Source organism: Zingiber officinale, chromosome 5B, assembly GCF_018446385.1.
Source record: "Zingiber officinale cultivar Zhangliang chromosome 5B, Zo_v1.1, whole genome shotgun sequence".
NCBI classification, from domain to species: domain Eukaryota; kingdom Viridiplantae; phylum Streptophyta; class Magnoliopsida; order Zingiberales; family Zingiberaceae; genus Zingiber; species Zingiber officinale.
The window spans coordinates 5,908,638-5,925,832 of NC_055995.1; the positions used below are offsets into that span (position 1 = coordinate 5,908,638).

The 17,195-nt window shown below is 40.2% G+C and overlaps 3 protein-coding genes across 3 annotated transcripts; 1 reads left to right on the plus strand and 2 right to left on the minus strand.

Annotated features, from left to right (window-relative positions):
- The first annotated feature begins 1,723 nt into the window (after positions 1-1,723).
- On the plus strand, positions 1,724-4,474 carry LOC121984036 (probable prefoldin subunit 4). The gene is made up of 3 exons (XM_042536799.1): positions 1,724-1,877; positions 1,977-2,087; positions 3,989-4,474. The coding sequence occupies exons 1-3, from the start codon at positions 1,752-1,754 to the stop codon at positions 4,247-4,249; spliced, it is 498 nt and encodes a 165-aa protein (XP_042392733.1). The 5' UTR covers positions 1,724-1,751; the 3' UTR covers positions 4,250-4,474.
- A 128-nt stretch (positions 4,475-4,602) lies between these two features.
- LOC121986460 (calmodulin calcium-dependent NAD kinase-like) lies at positions 4,603-7,106 on the minus strand. The gene is made up of 7 exons (XM_042540429.1): positions 7,022-7,106; positions 6,690-6,913; positions 6,548-6,609; positions 5,793-6,023; positions 5,271-5,717; positions 4,915-5,056; positions 4,603-4,839 (listed from the first exon to the last, which is right to left on the minus strand). The coding sequence occupies exons 1-7, from the start codon at positions 7,104-7,106 to the stop codon at positions 4,603-4,605; spliced, it is 1,428 nt and encodes a 475-aa protein (XP_042396363.1).
- A 6,110-nt stretch (positions 7,107-13,216) lies between these two features.
- Positions 13,217-15,317, minus strand: LOC121984018 (indole-3-acetate beta-glucosyltransferase-like). Its single transcript, XM_042536769.1, has 2 exons — positions 14,618-15,317; positions 13,217-14,205 (listed from the first exon to the last, which is right to left on the minus strand). The coding sequence occupies exons 1-2, from the start codon at positions 15,263-15,265 to the stop codon at positions 13,480-13,482; spliced, it is 1,374 nt and encodes a 457-aa protein (XP_042392703.1). The 5' UTR covers positions 15,266-15,317; the 3' UTR covers positions 13,217-13,479.
- Positions 15,318-17,195: the final 1,878 nt, after the last annotated feature.

The following is a 17,195-nucleotide window of genomic DNA, read 5'->3' on the forward strand; positions in this document are numbered from 1 at the left end:
TTAATTATAAAGGATAAAACAAAATTTATTCTAAAATAAGAAGACTAGGCATTGGGAAAAAAAACAGAAACTGTTATTTCTATTTTTTTTTTTCGGTTGAGACCATTTATCCCAGCCGACTAATCATATAGGTGATTAACTTTCATAGGTTGCTGTAGTAAATCAAGAAGCTCAGGTATAATTTATCCCTCATATTTTTTAATCTATTACTAAATGAATTCTCTATAATATGTTCCAACTGAATTTTTTTTTTTTTGAAAAAAGAAATAATTCTATCATTGGAGGACCTAACTAAGGTATCATGCCCTCCGAGGTCAAGTATTTCTATCCTTTATTCACTTAGCGATGATCGATTTAATCCCATGAAAATTTTTCATCGGCCACCTGTTAAATTCAAAAAGCACAGATGAATCATAGTAGACAGTTCAGTATTACGAATGATTTAAACACCGCAGACATTTATTTACGTGGTATGAAAATCAAACCCTCAAAATCCATCCGTTCATTTTACCATCACATCAAGCTGAAGACAAGGCATTGGATTTGTAAAAGGTGCAATCTATCATCTTAGCGGCCCCTCTCACAACTATCTCAGATCATTGAGAAAGAGTAAATTAGGTACCTAGTAGGTCTCCATATGGAAGGATATTTCTACGATTTTATCATGATTCAACCCTTAATTCTATAAATCTATTACATGATTACCGACTTGGCTATGCCCTAGGGCAAAGACAAGACATTGGCGCATACTAAAAGGTGATTACGTTCATCCCGGGTGTCCCTCACAATCTGTCCCTAGATTATATAAAAGGAGTTAAACCACAGGATCAGCTTATAATCAACTGCCAAGTGACTAGAGGTGGGCGAAACTTTTTCATGGGGATATACAAAGAGCAGCCCAGTGCATAAAATTTCCGACATGTGGGGTCTTGAGGAAGGATCCATTGTACGTAATCTTACCTTATTTTTTACAAGAGGCTGAAAATTAATCCTTACCCGTTATAATAAATTTATCGCCACCTAACTAACTAGGCACCGTGCTGACGGAAGACAAGGCATTGGAAAAAAAAATGATTAATCAAGTCAGGTAACGTTGAATCTAGGTGACCGATCCGATCCCACGAAAGTTTCCCACCGGTCATTAGGGTAAATCAGGGAAGTACACATGGAGGCCCATCTTGACCACCAGCATTGTCAAGTCTGCTATCCATTAAGAAAAAAAATTCTTAATAATACAGCACAACTAAGTTTCGAACTCTAGATCTGAGAGACGATCCTCTGGTCCACTTTGTTATGGACCATGGGATGATTCATAATCCAATTACGGTCAGATCATGACCGCAATTTGATCCTGTCGTAATTGGTTACGATTCTCCTCGATTCATCTTCCTATTTAAGTTGTAGTTTAGATCAAGATAAGCGACGGAGGGTGTCCAGAGACTGCCACGATGGACAAATGGCTGAGCTGTCGAACGTTAAGGAAAGGGGGGGCCTTCCAGGCGACCCACCTATCCCAATCCAAATAACAACTTAAATAAAAAAATGAACCTAAAAAGAATTACAACTTATTATAATCGAATTATGATCTTGATTCGAACATAATTAGATTGTGGACAAAAAAGATCCGGTCTACTGGATCTACGATCTCTTATTAGAGGGTCTCAGACACCCGTCCCGCGGCAAGACAAGGCCTCGGTAAAAAAAGATATTCTCAATATTTATTTTTAAAAAAATAAAAAAAATGAAAATTAATGGGTCCACGTAGAAATGAAATAAATACTTTAGATAATACAACACTTCGATCTTCTCCGCTATTTATTTCTAGTCCGGTTGAATTCCTTTTGTCGCCGAGGAGGATCGTCTTGAAGATGCAGCAGGTAACCCTAACCCTATTTCTAGTAGTCTCGAAGATCTTAACTTTTCTCCAAGAGCAGTTGGGGGATCCTGAAAAGTTTGATTTTTGTTCGGTTTTTAAGGGCGAAGGATCGGAGACCCAGGTCACATGGGAAGATCAGCAGAACATCAACAAGTTCGGGAGGTTGAACAACCGGTACCATGAGCTCGAGGAAGAGATCAAGGTCGCCAAGGTGTGTTGCTTTCGATTTCGCATCGACCATTCGTCTCTTTGCTATCCTCCCTCTAATTTCATACAGCTTTTTCACTAGACTTGTGAAGATAACATATTGCTGGTTCTTCTATCTTTTGTGGGTCTGCTAAAAGTGGGTATGTGTTGGTCAATTAAATTGCTATTATCACGAAGTAGAGGTTGCTCGATTTAGTAATTGATCTTCTTTATTGGATTACCTTATCTACATAACAAAATACGGTTACCTTTATGGCTGTTGAGGTTTTTTTTACCAAATTTCTATCGCATTTAGTTTATCATTAGCAAAATAGGTTTACATTTGTTTTCTCCACCTATATTTTTGTTTTTGACAGTGAAGCATGATGAAGCCCTTACATAGAGTTCAATAATGTGATAAGGTAATTATGCATATATTAAGCTTGAAGCTTTCAAATGTCAGTGATTAAGTGAGAAAAATACTCCTAAAAACTTAGTCCAATTGCGTAAAGGTAAGGAACTTGGATTAGAGGTTCAAATTTACAATATTAATCATAAAACTTTGTTGTGAGAAAAGTACTCCTATCAACCACATAAGTTTGTCAAAGACCAACTTCCTTAGTTTTCTCATCAGATGCCTTTACAGTTACATAATTAGAATTTCATACGCAATAAAAGTGAAACATTACAATATCAGATTCCGGTGGCATATCAAGAGTACATTGCATAGTTTGTCTTTGATAAGATGCAAGCAAATTGCCTCATACCCAAGAAGTGCATAAAATATAAGACAAAAATTGGCAAAAAAAAAAAAAAAAGAGTCCACTCTGGTTTTAGCTTGTATGACTATGAACAAATATGCCCTTTTGTTCCAACATTGTGTTTGTTTTAATTTATCTTTTATGTGATATTTACCCTTCAAAAACTAAGCAAGCCAAGGAGTGATTAGTGAGGCTAGTCTCTTTTTTCCAAACATATACAGATCACATCAGTGTTCCATAGGCATGCATCTCTGTTTCCTTTCCATGACTTGTCTTTATAAGTGATCTAGTTGTCTTTTTTTCTTTCTTTTAAATCAAAGCGATGGTAACTGGAAGTTCCCTCATCAAATACATGGAAAAATATCGACTACTTCCTTTCTAGGCCTTAACACTTCAAGTTCTTCAAGATGGTGTTTCATTATCAAATTAGTTCTTCAAGTTTCTCTGAAGTCCTCTCTCTTGCATATGTTTTCTTCACTAATGCAACTGGGAGTTCTCTGGTTGTGCTTTTCTCTGTTGACTTGTGAATTCAATTTCTCTTGGATTGAAGGGGATGATGTTTAGATTAGGGACAACCTATGATCTGCTAATACTACATGGAAATTTTTTTATTGGGATAGGTTTCCTGCCATCTGATATGATATGGTCAAGTTGCTACTAGAAATTTGGCTTATTGATTGAGTTTACATATTTGAAGCTTTGTATTTCTTTTTGCGAAATAAAAAGAATATCTGCTTGATAATTATTCATCTTAATTATAAAAAAAGATCTCATTTAGACTTTCATTGGGTTATCGTTAGTGCTGGGTAAAGGTTTTAGGTATGCTTGTAGCCTTGTAGGTTTAGTGAAGATATAGACCTTGTGTTGTATATATGTATTGGTCGTGTTTACCCTTGAATGATCCCAACACTATTTAGTGCTTAGCTGGTTCGGCTAACATCAAGTTCACTGTGTAGAAAAAGATTTATTTGCATATCAGAAATATTCAATTGTACACATCAAAAGTATGTTCATTTTCACTCACTTCACCATGAAACCCAAAACGGATCTCGACTATTTGGAATTGATTACTTTGATTTAGAAGGCTGACAGTTAAGCTAGGTCCACAGAAAACACTGTATACAGATGCAATTCTCTCTAATTAATCTGTTTCCTTTTTTGTTAGGAAGCAAATGAAAACTTGGAGGATGCCAGCAACGAGTTGATCTTATCTGATGAAGATGTTTTGAGGTTCCAAATAGGGGAGGTGTTTGCTCACGTGCCTTCCGAAGAAGTTGAAAGCAGACTGGAGAAAATGAAAGAGGACGCTGCTAAGGAGCTCCAAAGGCTGGAGGAAGAAAAGGAGTCTGTTCTTGCGCAGATGGCTGAATTGAAGAAAATCTTGTATGGGAAGTTCAAGGACTCCATAAATTTGGAGGAAGATTAGTGGGAGATTTAGTTTGATGCATTTTGGCTCTCTCTGCCTCTTGTGTGCACTCTTTGATGCGTTGAGTTCTTTTATTTCAGCTCTGTGAGATGATGTGGAAGAAACCCCAATTAGGCATATTTAGAACGTATTTTGGATCAAATTTGACTATATATCCTGAATCTAAATTTCATGTATTCTGAATCTTTTGATGCAAATTTTTTTGTAGCATCTGAAAACTAGATATGGATACAAGTGAATACCACTCTTTGATGCGTTGAGTATCCTGAATGATACTCTCATTCAACAATGTGATTCTAGTTTTACATAAAATTCTTGCTAATATATAGTTAAGAACTTGACACTAACTTTTGTTACACCAATGATCTCTCCATTATTTTCACAGCTTCCTTCAGTTGCTGCTGTGTCTCTGCTCTCGCCGGCGATGTGATTTCATCCCAAATGCTCCCGGAGCCATGACCAGTGTCATCCTCGGGGTACAATTCATAGATCGAGTCGGCGTCTTCATTCAACTTGCTCACCTTCTCCAAGCAGTTGATACAATCGCGATCTTCCGGTAAATTTCTGCTTCCATCTCTCCACTCTGTCATCTGCAATTCAATACTAATTCACTTAACTCTAAACCTTACAGTTAACAAAAGCTGAAACATAACCAAAAATCAGACCTTTGCAGATCCCATAGAGTTGGTCGAATACAGCTTCGCGGAGTCGGCGAGTCGACAATATCTTGGAAAGGCACTCGCAAACCTCTTGTGGGATTTCAATTGAGATTGAACTCTCACTGCTCTCCCCATTATTATAGCCCTCCTGTCAACATGATTCTTAACTTGAACATCAAACCTATATATAAAAAGAAGAATAGCTTGGTGTACGAAGTTTCCCTCAATGCAAGACTCAGCTTTATCTTGCATTGTAAGAGGTTGTTTCCGTGTAACTTTTAAATCACACGGAAACAATTTTACCGTTGTACCAAAGCTCCTCTTCAACATCAAATGCAGACCTTTTGTGCCTTAAACTATACCTGACTCCTCTAACAACTGCTAAGTAGGCATCACAGATGACTCCAACTAGTTCTATTCTATAAGGCTTCCTTTGGGGGCTCTTGTGCTCCTCCTGTTGCACCACTGGTTCCCAGTAGTTCTCTGTGACTGTTCCGTCACCGGAAACCTTGTATCCGACTCCCATTCGATACTGCTGGAGATGCACATTCCGTGCCATGGCGATCGTTTGCCTGACAAATGGTTCCCAAGAGAGTGTGCCATCCATGATCACATCTCGGCCTTCGTTTAGCGCGGTCACGAGGAGGGAGGAGGCAGCGTCGGTGGATGACTGGTGCACCAGTTCAGCTGTTTGGAGCATGTCGCTGTGGTTGCCTCTCGAGCTGATGGCTTTGTAGATTACGTCCATCTCTTTGAATTGATCAGCTTCCACTACAACTGTGCTCGCGGCGGCGGCTAACCAGAAGGGACTGCAAGAAAGGTGAATTGAGGGTTGATGACTCTTTGGCTGCCATTGATGTTTTGAAATGGAGCTCAGAGCTTACTCCTTGAGGATTTCTTTAAGCACGGTGCTCTTGCCGGCGCCCATCCCTCCGCCCATAAGAAGAAGAACCGGACTGCGGTACTCTGAGGCGTCTGCTGGCGCCGGAAGTACGACCTCCGAGCGGCGGAACTCCTCTTGGTGGATGATGCCGATGGCCTTCAGTTCCTCCACCAGCGTAGAGAAGACTCTTGTCACCTTCAGGTCTTTCGCCACCCTCTCGAATCTTATGTTCCTGTGTTTTTAGTCAATGTCTGTAAGCTTCTCATGATCTAGACTTCACCAGCAATTTATGTACAATTACTCAACTATTCTTCAGTATATTATTTTCATTATTTTCTCCTGTTTAAATCCTAAATAGGTCGGTCGTATCATAGCAATTATGAAATCGTAACTATTACGATATAAATATTAGGTGTGCAAGTTGAATCTGCATTATAGAGGCTACTATTTCGTAGTTATTATAACGCAAATGATAAGTGAATATAATTAAATTTACGTTGTAACAATTATAAAATCATAACTGTTATAATGTAAATATTTTTGAACAGATTAAATATGTATTATAGTAACCATGATCCGTAGCTACTACAACATACGTAGCACCTATAAAATCATAATTGTTAAACGTGCTCGATCGATTCATGATTTCAACAAAAATAGGCAGAATATGTTTTGATAAAAAATTAAAAAAGGAATCATAGAAAGCCCTTCTCATTTTTGCCCAACTATTAAAGCATTGTGGATAAGTAATGGCACCTCGTCGCCTCCATTACAAAGTTCTTCAGCTTCATTTTGTGCTCGTGATCGGCACTCAGAACCTGTACAATTCGATAAAACAAAGGAAATTGAAACTAGTTGATTCTCGAGACGATTAAAATGTGCATTAATTAATAATTACCTGAGTAATTAAGAAAGGAGCATGGCTCCAGTGGAATGCAAAGTACCCTAATATGCATTTATCCAGCTCCTCCACAAGCTTCACATACAGAGATTCATGTTCTTGCTCTTGCGATAAAAAGTCGAAAATGTCGTCCTCGCATTCATTGCTTCTTCTCAGATAACCATTGGCTAGTTTGCAAAGGATAGGGCATTCCCTAGAATCTTCGAATCCAAGCTGCCTAGCTACAAAGATCACAACAAATCAAAGATGTTTCTGCAAAATATATACATTTATATATAAGCAAAGCCATGAACGATCAAAAGATCGATAAATATCGAAGTTGTAATTACCAACATATTGTTGGAAGCTCTCGAGTTCTTCGATCCTGCCGGATTCCGCCAGCACCAGCCTCGGCACCACCTTTGAGTCCCTCATAGGTCTGCATACAACACACAAGATTCAGAGAGAAAAGGCATTTAGGGAATGGAGCATGAAGAGTAATTAGACGAGTTTCAACAAGAACAGAGGCATTTGAGGGAAGAACAGAGAGGAAAGGAGGTAATTGAGGTGAATGCAAGAGGAGATCTGAACGAGTGGCCAAGCAAATATGATGGGTTTGAGGTGGTGAATTATGTACCTTATTTAGAGGCATATCTTATTTGAGACTGTATAGATATTATGAGCATTTTAAATGGATTGTTTGATTGAATTTGCATGGATTAACAGTTTTTAGATCGGTTGTTGAATTTTTGGCGGCAATTGAGAATTCTTAAAAGATTTTACATATTTATTTTCTATTTTACCTATTTCGTCAACTACTGAGTTAAAAAAAAAAGACAATTCTATTGTAGTGCCAGATTTAAAAGAACAACACAATTGCAGTGTTAATTTTAAAAAATATCACTAATTTAGTGTTATATAAATCTTAAAATTAAGACCACTATGTTATATTTTCAAAATCAATATCATTGTAGTGTTGTACAATAATACTTATATTTAAAATGTAATACTATTATTTTTTAAAAAAATCTAACACCATCAGTTGATTAGAAAGTAGCTGATTTACTATTAATCCTGTCCGAAAACTGAGAAGACGGCTAACTGAAAACGTGACTTTGATATTGACTAGAAGAAGATTACGGTGACTCTGGTGTTAACTGGAAGAAGATTTCGTGCTGTCCTGCAAAATCAGCAGTTAGTGTCGAGGCAGGGAGCGAGTATTCGGCGTTGGTTCTCTGACGCTCAATTCAGTTGTCGGTTCAGGAGGAAAGAATAGTAGCAGTGAACAATAGCAGAGAGTGTGTATAATAATGAAGCATTGCATATCTCCGCTTATGGATAGAGACCCCCTTTTATAGTGTCACTGTAGCGCCTGTGCACATATCCCAAAACATATGCACGTTCCTAAGAAAAGACAAGTCTAAATGTATCCCTGACACCTTTATATAAGCGGACACGTAAATCTCTAATGTGACAAGCTAGAAACTTCTAAAGTATGATTTGTCTATAGAACATTCTCTGTTGTGGGTAGCACAAAATTCCAAAATAGTACAATAAGAAGTGTGTGTAGGTCTCGCTGTAGGCTAACCGAGGGCCACTCGGCCGAGATGTCATTAGCTCGGCCATACTAAATGGAGCTATTAGCTTGTTCTTCACTCAACCTTATTATTGTCAGAGAGGTGTATTGTGTCCGATCAGACCTAAGGTCCGATCGGCTATCGCGAAGGACCAAATAACTTTATATTTGGCTTTTAACCTCGGCTACAAATGTGGAGGATGGCTGCTCATATGGTATGGTCAGCCTTTCACTTCCGACCGGCTCTCAAAGCTCGCTCAGCCAACCTTATCTGATCCGCACTCCGTGACCTCATAGTTCATCCGACCCTACGATTTGATCATTTTATTATGATCTCCATATCAACTTAATTTTTTCTATTTTGACTCACTTTTAGAGGATATCTTTATTACCGTATAATTTATAATGGAATATGGATCAATTTCCTATCTGCTACAATTGTAATCATCTTTTTTTCACTGTCATTTAAACATAGTATCATAGTAAATGACAAGAGAGATTAAATGGAAAAAGTCATATCCTGTTGAAATTGGTAAGTATTTTGGTAGAGCTCTTGAGGAGAAATAGATAGTTTTTCTTGATACTTAAACTTTTGATTACAAAGCCTTTATATAGACTTGAAAGAAACTTAGGGGGCAAGTAACCTAGCAACTTAGGGGGCAAGTAACCTTAGAAACTTAGGGGGCAAGTAACCTTAGTGATGAGTAAACTTAAGTGATAACACATTAACTTTAACACTCCCCCTTAATGTGTTGTCGGATTCCAAGTTTGGCTCGGAGCTGTTGAAATCTTTCTCTCGGAAGTGCTTTTGTGAAGATGTCAGATAATTGCTCCTCAGATCGACAGAACTCAAGTTGAATTTCTTTATCTTCAATTGCCTGTCGAATGAAATGATGCTTGAGTGCTATATGTCGAGTTCGGTTGTGGTGAACTGGGTTCTTAGCCATAGCGATTGCAGATTTGTTGTCGCAGTGTAGCACGGTTCCTTCAATCTGATGGTGACCGAGATCAGCCAAGATTTTTCGAAGCCAAATTGCTTGTGAAGTGGCTACTGATGCTGAGATGTACTCGGCTTCCGCAGACGATTGTGCAACACTTTGTTGTTTCTTGGATACCCATGAGAATATTGCTGAACCAAAGGAGAAACAGTACCCCGAAGTGCTTTTCATGTCATCTAAGGATCCACCAAGATCACTGTCACAATATCCGACAAGATTAAGTGCGTGATTCTTCTGAAAGCTTAGACCGAGGTCAGTTGTCCCTTGAACATATCGTAAGACCCGCTTTGCTGCACCGAGATGAAAATGGCTCGGACTCTGCATAAATCTTGAAAGTAGACTTGCAGCATACATGAGATCAGGTCTAGTTGCTGTGAGATATAACAAATTACCAATGAGGCTACGGTAATAAGTGACATCCGCTGCTTTTCCTCCATCTTCCTTTTTCAATTTCTCCCCCATAATGAGTGGTGTAGAGACAGGATTGCATCCCAGCATGTTGAATTTCTTCAGAATCTTTTCTGCATATATCTTTTGGCAGATAAAGATTGTCTCTTCTTCTTGGTAGATCTCCATGCCCAAGAAATGTCGAAGTAGACCCATATCGCTCATTTCATACTTTTGAGCCATGTCATCTTTGAACTCTTCGATCATCTTCTCGTTGCTTCCAGTGAAAATTAGGTCATCAACATAAAGAGTGACTATAAGAACATCATTACCTTGCTGCTTGACATACAAAGTTGGTTCACTCTTGCTCTTTTCGAATTTTGTTCGGTTGAAATAGTTGTCGATCTCACTGTACCAAGCGCGAGGAGATTGTTTAAGTCCATATAGCGCTTTCTTAAGTTTGTAGACTTTCTCTTCTTTTCCTTTGAGGATGAAACCCTGAGGTTGATCTACATACACTTCTTCCTTCAATTCACCATTGAGAAATGCTGACTTGACATCAAGCTGATAAAGTTTCCACCCTTTGCTGGCGGCGAATGCAATTATAGCTCGGATTGTGTCTAGCCGAGCTACTGGGGCAAACGTCTCCCCGTAGTCAATTCCAGGCTGTTGAGAATATCCTTTGGCCACAAGTCTTGCTTTGTGTTTTTGAATGGATCCGTCTGGGTTGTGCTTTACTTTGTAGATCCATTTAACACCTATAACTTCTTTGTCTCTTGGTTTATCGACGAGCTGCCATGTCTGATTTTTTTCAATTACACGAACTTCCTCCTCCATCGCTTTTTTCCATGGTTCTTCTTTGATTGCTTCAGCAAAGTTCTCAGGCTCAATTGAGCAATAATTGCATGTAGCATATATATCGCTCAATGATCTGTACCTTTTTGGAGTTGCGCTTGGGGATGAGGAGTTTGATGAAGTTGGATCAGTTGAGCTTTCTTCGTTGGGTTGAGATGAGCTTGAATCTGGTGTGCTTGGCTCAATTTCATCTTCTTTGTCAGTACTGATCAGAATGTCTTTCTTTTCAACTTTGTTTTCTTCCCAATTCCATAAAGCATTTTCATCAACTTGAACATCTCGGCTAATAATAACTTGACCCAGCTGTAGGTTAAATAGTCTATAACCTTTGCTCATGGTGCTGTAGCCGACAAAAATACATCTTTCGCTAGATTCGTCAAGTTTGCTTCGTTTCTCTTTTGGAATTTGAGAATAGCAAATGCTTCCGAATACCTTGAGATGGTTCACCGATGGTCTTCTACCACTCCATGCTTCAAACGGAGTCTTGTTTGGTATGGCTGTGGTTGGGCATCGATTAGATAAATAAACGGCTGTGTAGACTGCTTCAGCCCAGAAGATTTTGGGTAAACCTTTCTCGTGCATCATTGATTTTGCCATTTCAACGATTGTCTGGTTTTTCCTCTCGGTAACACCATTTTGTTGAGGGGTGTACCTTACCGTTAGTTGCCTTTCTACTCCTTCATCTTCACAAAAATTGTGAAATTCTTTAGAAGTGTATTCTTTGCCTCTGTCACTTCTTAAGGTTTTGATGAAGCATCCACTCTGTTTTTCGACGAGACTCTTAAACTTCTTGAATATCATGAATACTTCGGACTTCTGCCTCATGAAATAGACCCAAGTCATACGAGTGTGATCGTCGATGAAAAGAATGAAATACCTATTCTGAGCATGAGAAAGGGTGTCCATCGGCCCGCAGACGTCGGTGTGGATAAGTTCCAACTTTTCTTTAGCTCTCCATGATACTCCTTTTGGGAAAGGTAATCGATGTTGCTTTCCAAACGCGCATCCTTCGCATACATGTTGCTTTCCTTCTATGTGAGGAAGTCCTTGCACCATACTCTTGCCAGATAACTCTTTGAGGCTTTGTAAATTGAGATGACCGAGTCGTCGATGCCATAAGGTTGATGTCAGGTAGTCCGAGGTAGAAGCTTGATGAGCTTTTAGGTCGGCATAATTGATGTTGAGAGCGAAGCTTCGATTGACCATTTTGATCTTTGTGAACACCTTTGACTTATCTCTCCTGTCAAATATAACACATTCATTGTTATCGAAGCAGAGCTTGTACCCATTTTCTACCAATTGTCCGAGGCTGAGTAAATTTTGACTCAAGCTCGGCACACACAAGACATTGTTGATGCAACTCGGTCCTTCCTTCGTCTCGATGGCGATTTTCCCAAGTCCTTTTGACTTTGTTTGCTCTCCGTTTCCAAACTGAACAGGAGCATTGATGCTAATGTCGAGTTCAGAGAAAATTTCTGAGATCGGCGTCATATGGTTGCTACATCCGCTGTCCAGCAACCATTTTCCTTGCTCCTTGTTGGTGGTCGTGTGACATACATAGAATGTTCCATGTGTCTCCTCAGCTGTTTGATTTTCTCCAACCTGATTTGCCTGATAAGTGTTCCTATTTCGGCAATCTTTGGCGAGGTGACCAAATCGATTGCATATTTTGCATCTCGATTGACCTTTGAACCAACAGTCCTTCTCGGAGTGATTTGGCTTATTGCAATTGCTGCAATTCGATGAGTTGTCTTTTCCTTTTCCTTTTGAGATACGTCCACCTCGTCCTCTTGATTTCCATCCAAATCGTGATTGGCCTTCTCGTTCGTTGTTACCAATTTTGAGCTTTGATTGGAATGCACCCTCTATTGGCTTCTCAGAATGTCTGGACAATCTTTGCTCGAACGATTTTAGGGATGCCATCACTTCTTGAACGGTGAGTGTTGTTAGGTCCTTTGTTTCTTCAATGACGGCAATAATGGGATCATATTTCTCAGGAAGACAGATGAGAATTTTGCGTACCAGCCTTTGATCTGTAATATCTTCACCATGAGATTTCATTATATTGACCAGATCAAAGATTCTGGTTGAGAATTCCATGAGTGTTTCTTTCTCCTGCATCTTGGCATTTTCGAAATCCTTGAGTAGTGATTGGAGCTTAATCGCTCTTACTTTCACATCTCCTTGGAATTCGCTCTGCAAGATCTCCCACGCATCTTTAGCCGTGTTGGCTCGCATGATTCTGGGAAATATAGCCTTAGTGACTGCTCTTTGAAGGATTGAGAGAGCACTTGCGTCGGCTTGTCGAGACTTCTCTAATTTCTTCAGACCGGCCTCATTGAGGGCAGTGGCTTCCTCGGGCTCTTGTACTCCATTCTCCACAATCTCCCATTGGTTAAGAGATCGAAAGATGGTCTTCATCTTCACGTACCAGAAATCATAGTCTTCGCCATTAAACTCTGGAATGAGATGGTTGATGTTTGTTAAACTCGAGCTGGCCATGGATTTGGATTGGTAGAACCTGGACGCTCTGATACCAACTGTTGAAATTGGTAAGTATTTTGGTAGAGCTCTTGAGGAGAAATAGATAGTTTTTCTTGATACTTAAACTTTTGATTACAAAGCCTTTATATAGACTTGAAAGAAACTTAGGGGGCAAGTAACCTAGTAACTTAGGGGGCAAGTAACCTTAGAAACTTAGGGGGCAAGTAACCTTAGTGATGAGTAAACTTAAGTGATAAGACATTAACTTTAACATATCCTTTGAAACATTTGAAAATTAAAACGGTCTCGTGAGAATTCCTCAATTTTAAGTGCGATTTGATCGAATTGCTGAAATTTTGGAGAAAGGAAGAAATTAAATTAACAGAAATGCAGTCGAATTAAACAGCGATAGTATGGATTCATTCATGCAGAAATTGTCCCTTGACGTCACGTCACGTTACGTCAGCAGGCTTCGTCGTGCTGGATCGTCCATGCTGACGCCGTTCAGTTATTGATCAGAGTCGGCGGCGTTGGTCTTGGAATTGACGAACTCCACGAACGCGTCCAAGTTCCTGTCGGTGCTGCCTCGCTCCTGGACGGCGGATCGAGCCAGATCGCTCCACCGCCGCGCGCTCCGGCGAATTTCTTCCCCCTCGTCGCCGTCCATCACCGCCCGAACGCAGCGCTCCAGCTCCGCCTGGCTGACGAGGCCGCCGTCCCCCGGGCGCGCCCGCACGCCCACCTTCCATTCGGTCTCCACGCACTTGGCGTTGGTGGGCTGGTCGGTCCACTGGGGCAGGCCGATCATGGGGACGCCTGAGCAGATGGACTCCAGCGTGGAGTTCCAGCCGCAGTGGGTGACGAAGCAGCCGACGGCCGGGTGGGCCAGCACCGCCAGCTGCGGGCTCCAGCGCACGATGAGGCCGAGGGCAGGGGAGAAGCCCGGCGGCAGCGTCCGGCGCTCGGCGTCGCGGACGACCCAGAGGAAAGGGCGGCCGCAGGCGGTGAGGCCGAGGGCCAGCTCCGTCATCTGGGCCGGGCTCAGGGAGGCGAAGCTTCCGAAGGAGACGTAGATGGCGGAGTGAGGGGGCAGCCCGGCCAGCCACCGCATGCAAACGTCGTCCTCCGCCGGGAGGAGGTTCATGCCGTAGGAGGCTCCGTCGGCGGCGGAGATCGGCACGCAGGGGCCCACGTTGACGGCGCGAAAGTGATGGGCATTCAGACATTCGATCACCTTCCAATGCCATTACAATATTACACACAATATTTGATATTTTTTTTCATAAAATCTATTTAAATTTGATATTTATGTTTATTTTTTCTTAATTTATAATCTTTAAAATTAATAATATGAATTTAGAATTTAAGATTTTAAGATTTAGTGTTAAGTTATAATGAATTTAAGCTGATAAAATTTAATTTAAAAATCTATATATAATAAGTTGAGATGTATGAATTTAATTAGGTATAAATTTTGAACGATGATATTGACTCGTGGAGACTGAAAGTTTTTTAAAAATATTTTTTAAAAAAAAACAAGGGTATTTTTTAAAAAAAGTGCCCTTTTTAGGTTATTTTCAAAAGTTGCGAGGGTAAAAAGTTTGTAATTGTTGAAAGATTGAGGAGTGTGATGAAGATGTGCTCACCGGGCCTTCTAACTCGTCGAAGGAATTGAAGAGCACCCAGTCGTCTTTCCCGGCTCCGTCGAACTGTTCCAGCGCGTACGCCGCCAGCGTCGCGTACGCGCCGTCCCCCAACGCCATCGTCGGGAACTCCCGCCTCTCCATCTCCGGCATCCCCGGCGGCGCCACCCGCCCTCCCTCCTCCTCCACCGGCGCCGCCAGCTCCCCCCTTCTCACGTAGTAGTATATCGCGCTCACGCTGGCCGACTGCGTCGAGAAGCCCACCGCCGCCGCCCCGTGCCGCCGCGCCACCCCCGCCGCCCACGGCACGAACGTGTCGTACACCACGGCGGTGAAGGGGCGCCCCTCGGCGGCGCGCGCCTCCATGAGCTCCGACAGCGCGCGCGCGCCGTGAGCCTCGAAGACCTCGAGGTAGACCTCGAGGCTGGGGGAGGAGGCGAAGCCCCCGGCGTCGTATCCGTCAGAGATGGCGGCCACCGCCACGGGCCCAGCCTGGGTGGCGATGGACTGGACGATGAAGCGGGTGGCGAGGAAAGTGGTCGCGGGCCACTTGGCGGCTAGGCGTTTCGCGAACAGGAGCATAGGATTGAGGTGGCCTTGAACCGGGAAGGGGAACACCAACACACTAGCAGCCGCCGCCTCCGCCGCCATTTTTTTATCTCTCTCGATCTCAATTCCACCCAACCTCCACTGCTTCCGGCGAGCTCTAGATTTTGCATGGAACTAAATCTATAATTAGATTATATACAGAGAAAATTAAGATCAGGAAGAATTTTCAAAGAAGGAAACAAGGAAATGCCAACCATGACGGTTTCGGTATGTTTGTTTGCTGCTTCCCTTGTGTGATTGACGTTACCACTCGAAGTCAAATGGAAAAAGTACATGACAACTAAAAATTTATTTATATTCATTTAATACCTGTAACAGCAATTAAATAGGAAAATTTAAATAACTTACTAAACTAAATAATAAATTTAAATAATATTTATGAGTATTATTGATAAATAATATTCAATAATAATAATAATAATAATAATAATAATAATATTTGAAAACACGTTCATAAATATTTATCAATAAAATTTTTATCAACATATTAAATATAAAAAAATATTTAAATGAATAGATACATTTAAATTATCAAACTAAATAACCCATCAATCATGATTAAAATATTAAAATTTTAAATAATTAAATAAACTTGAATCCTCGATGATAACATCTCATGAATCAAAATTCAAACTCATTAAAAAAAAAAAAAGTCAAGCTTAAATAATTATTTCAACTATTTAATTCATTTTAAATTTAACTTGGCTCTATTTCCTCATTAAACGAGCTTGAACAACACATGACTTAGCTGAATTCGTTTATAGCCCTAATTGTTTGTTTACCGTGGAGCTCCATTGTTGATAGACGAACTGATTTTAAATTCATATGTTGATAACATTTCGTGCATTTTCTCATCCACCCAAATTTGGACGGAACCAATTTTCCGTATGTTCTCTCTGTTTTCTGGTTACTCGACTCGACGACTGCATTCTGGCCTCACCTCCTAGAGCGTCTCGTCATGCTTGCAAGTGATGTTGAGGATCTACCTCGATAGCTCTAGCCCGGATCCTCTGGACCGTTTTTTACGGTCCAGGAGATGATCCCTTGATGTGGATTGGTGGGGATGAATGATTCCCACCTATTTTATGAATGGGGATCATTCATTTCACCAATACATACTAAAAGACCATCCCCTGGACCGTAAAAAACGGTCCAGAAGATCAGCCCTCCGACAACTCCGCCCCCACGAACTTCCATCGGTCATCGTGAAAGTCGTATGATTTTACTTTATATATCATACAAGTAAATGGAAATGCCATAGCCACCTTCCTCTTTTCCTTCACTTTATGTATATTGCAAGTAAATGGTAAATACTGAAAGAAATAACGATCAAAGTTTAAATAAATATTATTTTAATACCAAATGCATAAATTATATTCCAACCTACTTAACTTATTTGCTCAACCTCTATCCACATAAATATTATTTAACTTTGTAATTCTACTAAAATAGTATTTTTTTTTTTTCTAGAAATTCAAGATTTTTTTTAAAAAAACCGTAGGTGTTATTATTTTTAAATAAAAAACCTCAAAATCATCCCTATATCTTAAAGTGGCTCCTTTACAAATTACGCAACTTAAATTCCTTACGGGCCTTCAAGAATTTCATCAAGCAATAGATAGATCACATATAACGAAGTGAAATATGAGTGATTTTTAAGAATAAGTGCTATTTACAAGGTAGATTGATTAGGCCATTAGGGGATTGGATAGGTGATGAGTTTTACATTGTTACTATCGTTCCAAATAAAATATAATCCCATATTCTACTATGAGATGGAGCCACTTCATGGTGAAGATGACAAAATAAAACATTGTAAATTAGGGTGAGACTCCCACTCTAAATACAATGAAAACCTCTTTCTATATATACTCTCATTTAGTTTAACTTTATGTTTTCCATTTAATTCAAACAGTGGCTTCAATTTATTTATAATATATTTTTTTAAGGAAAAAAAAATATTTCCTTAATT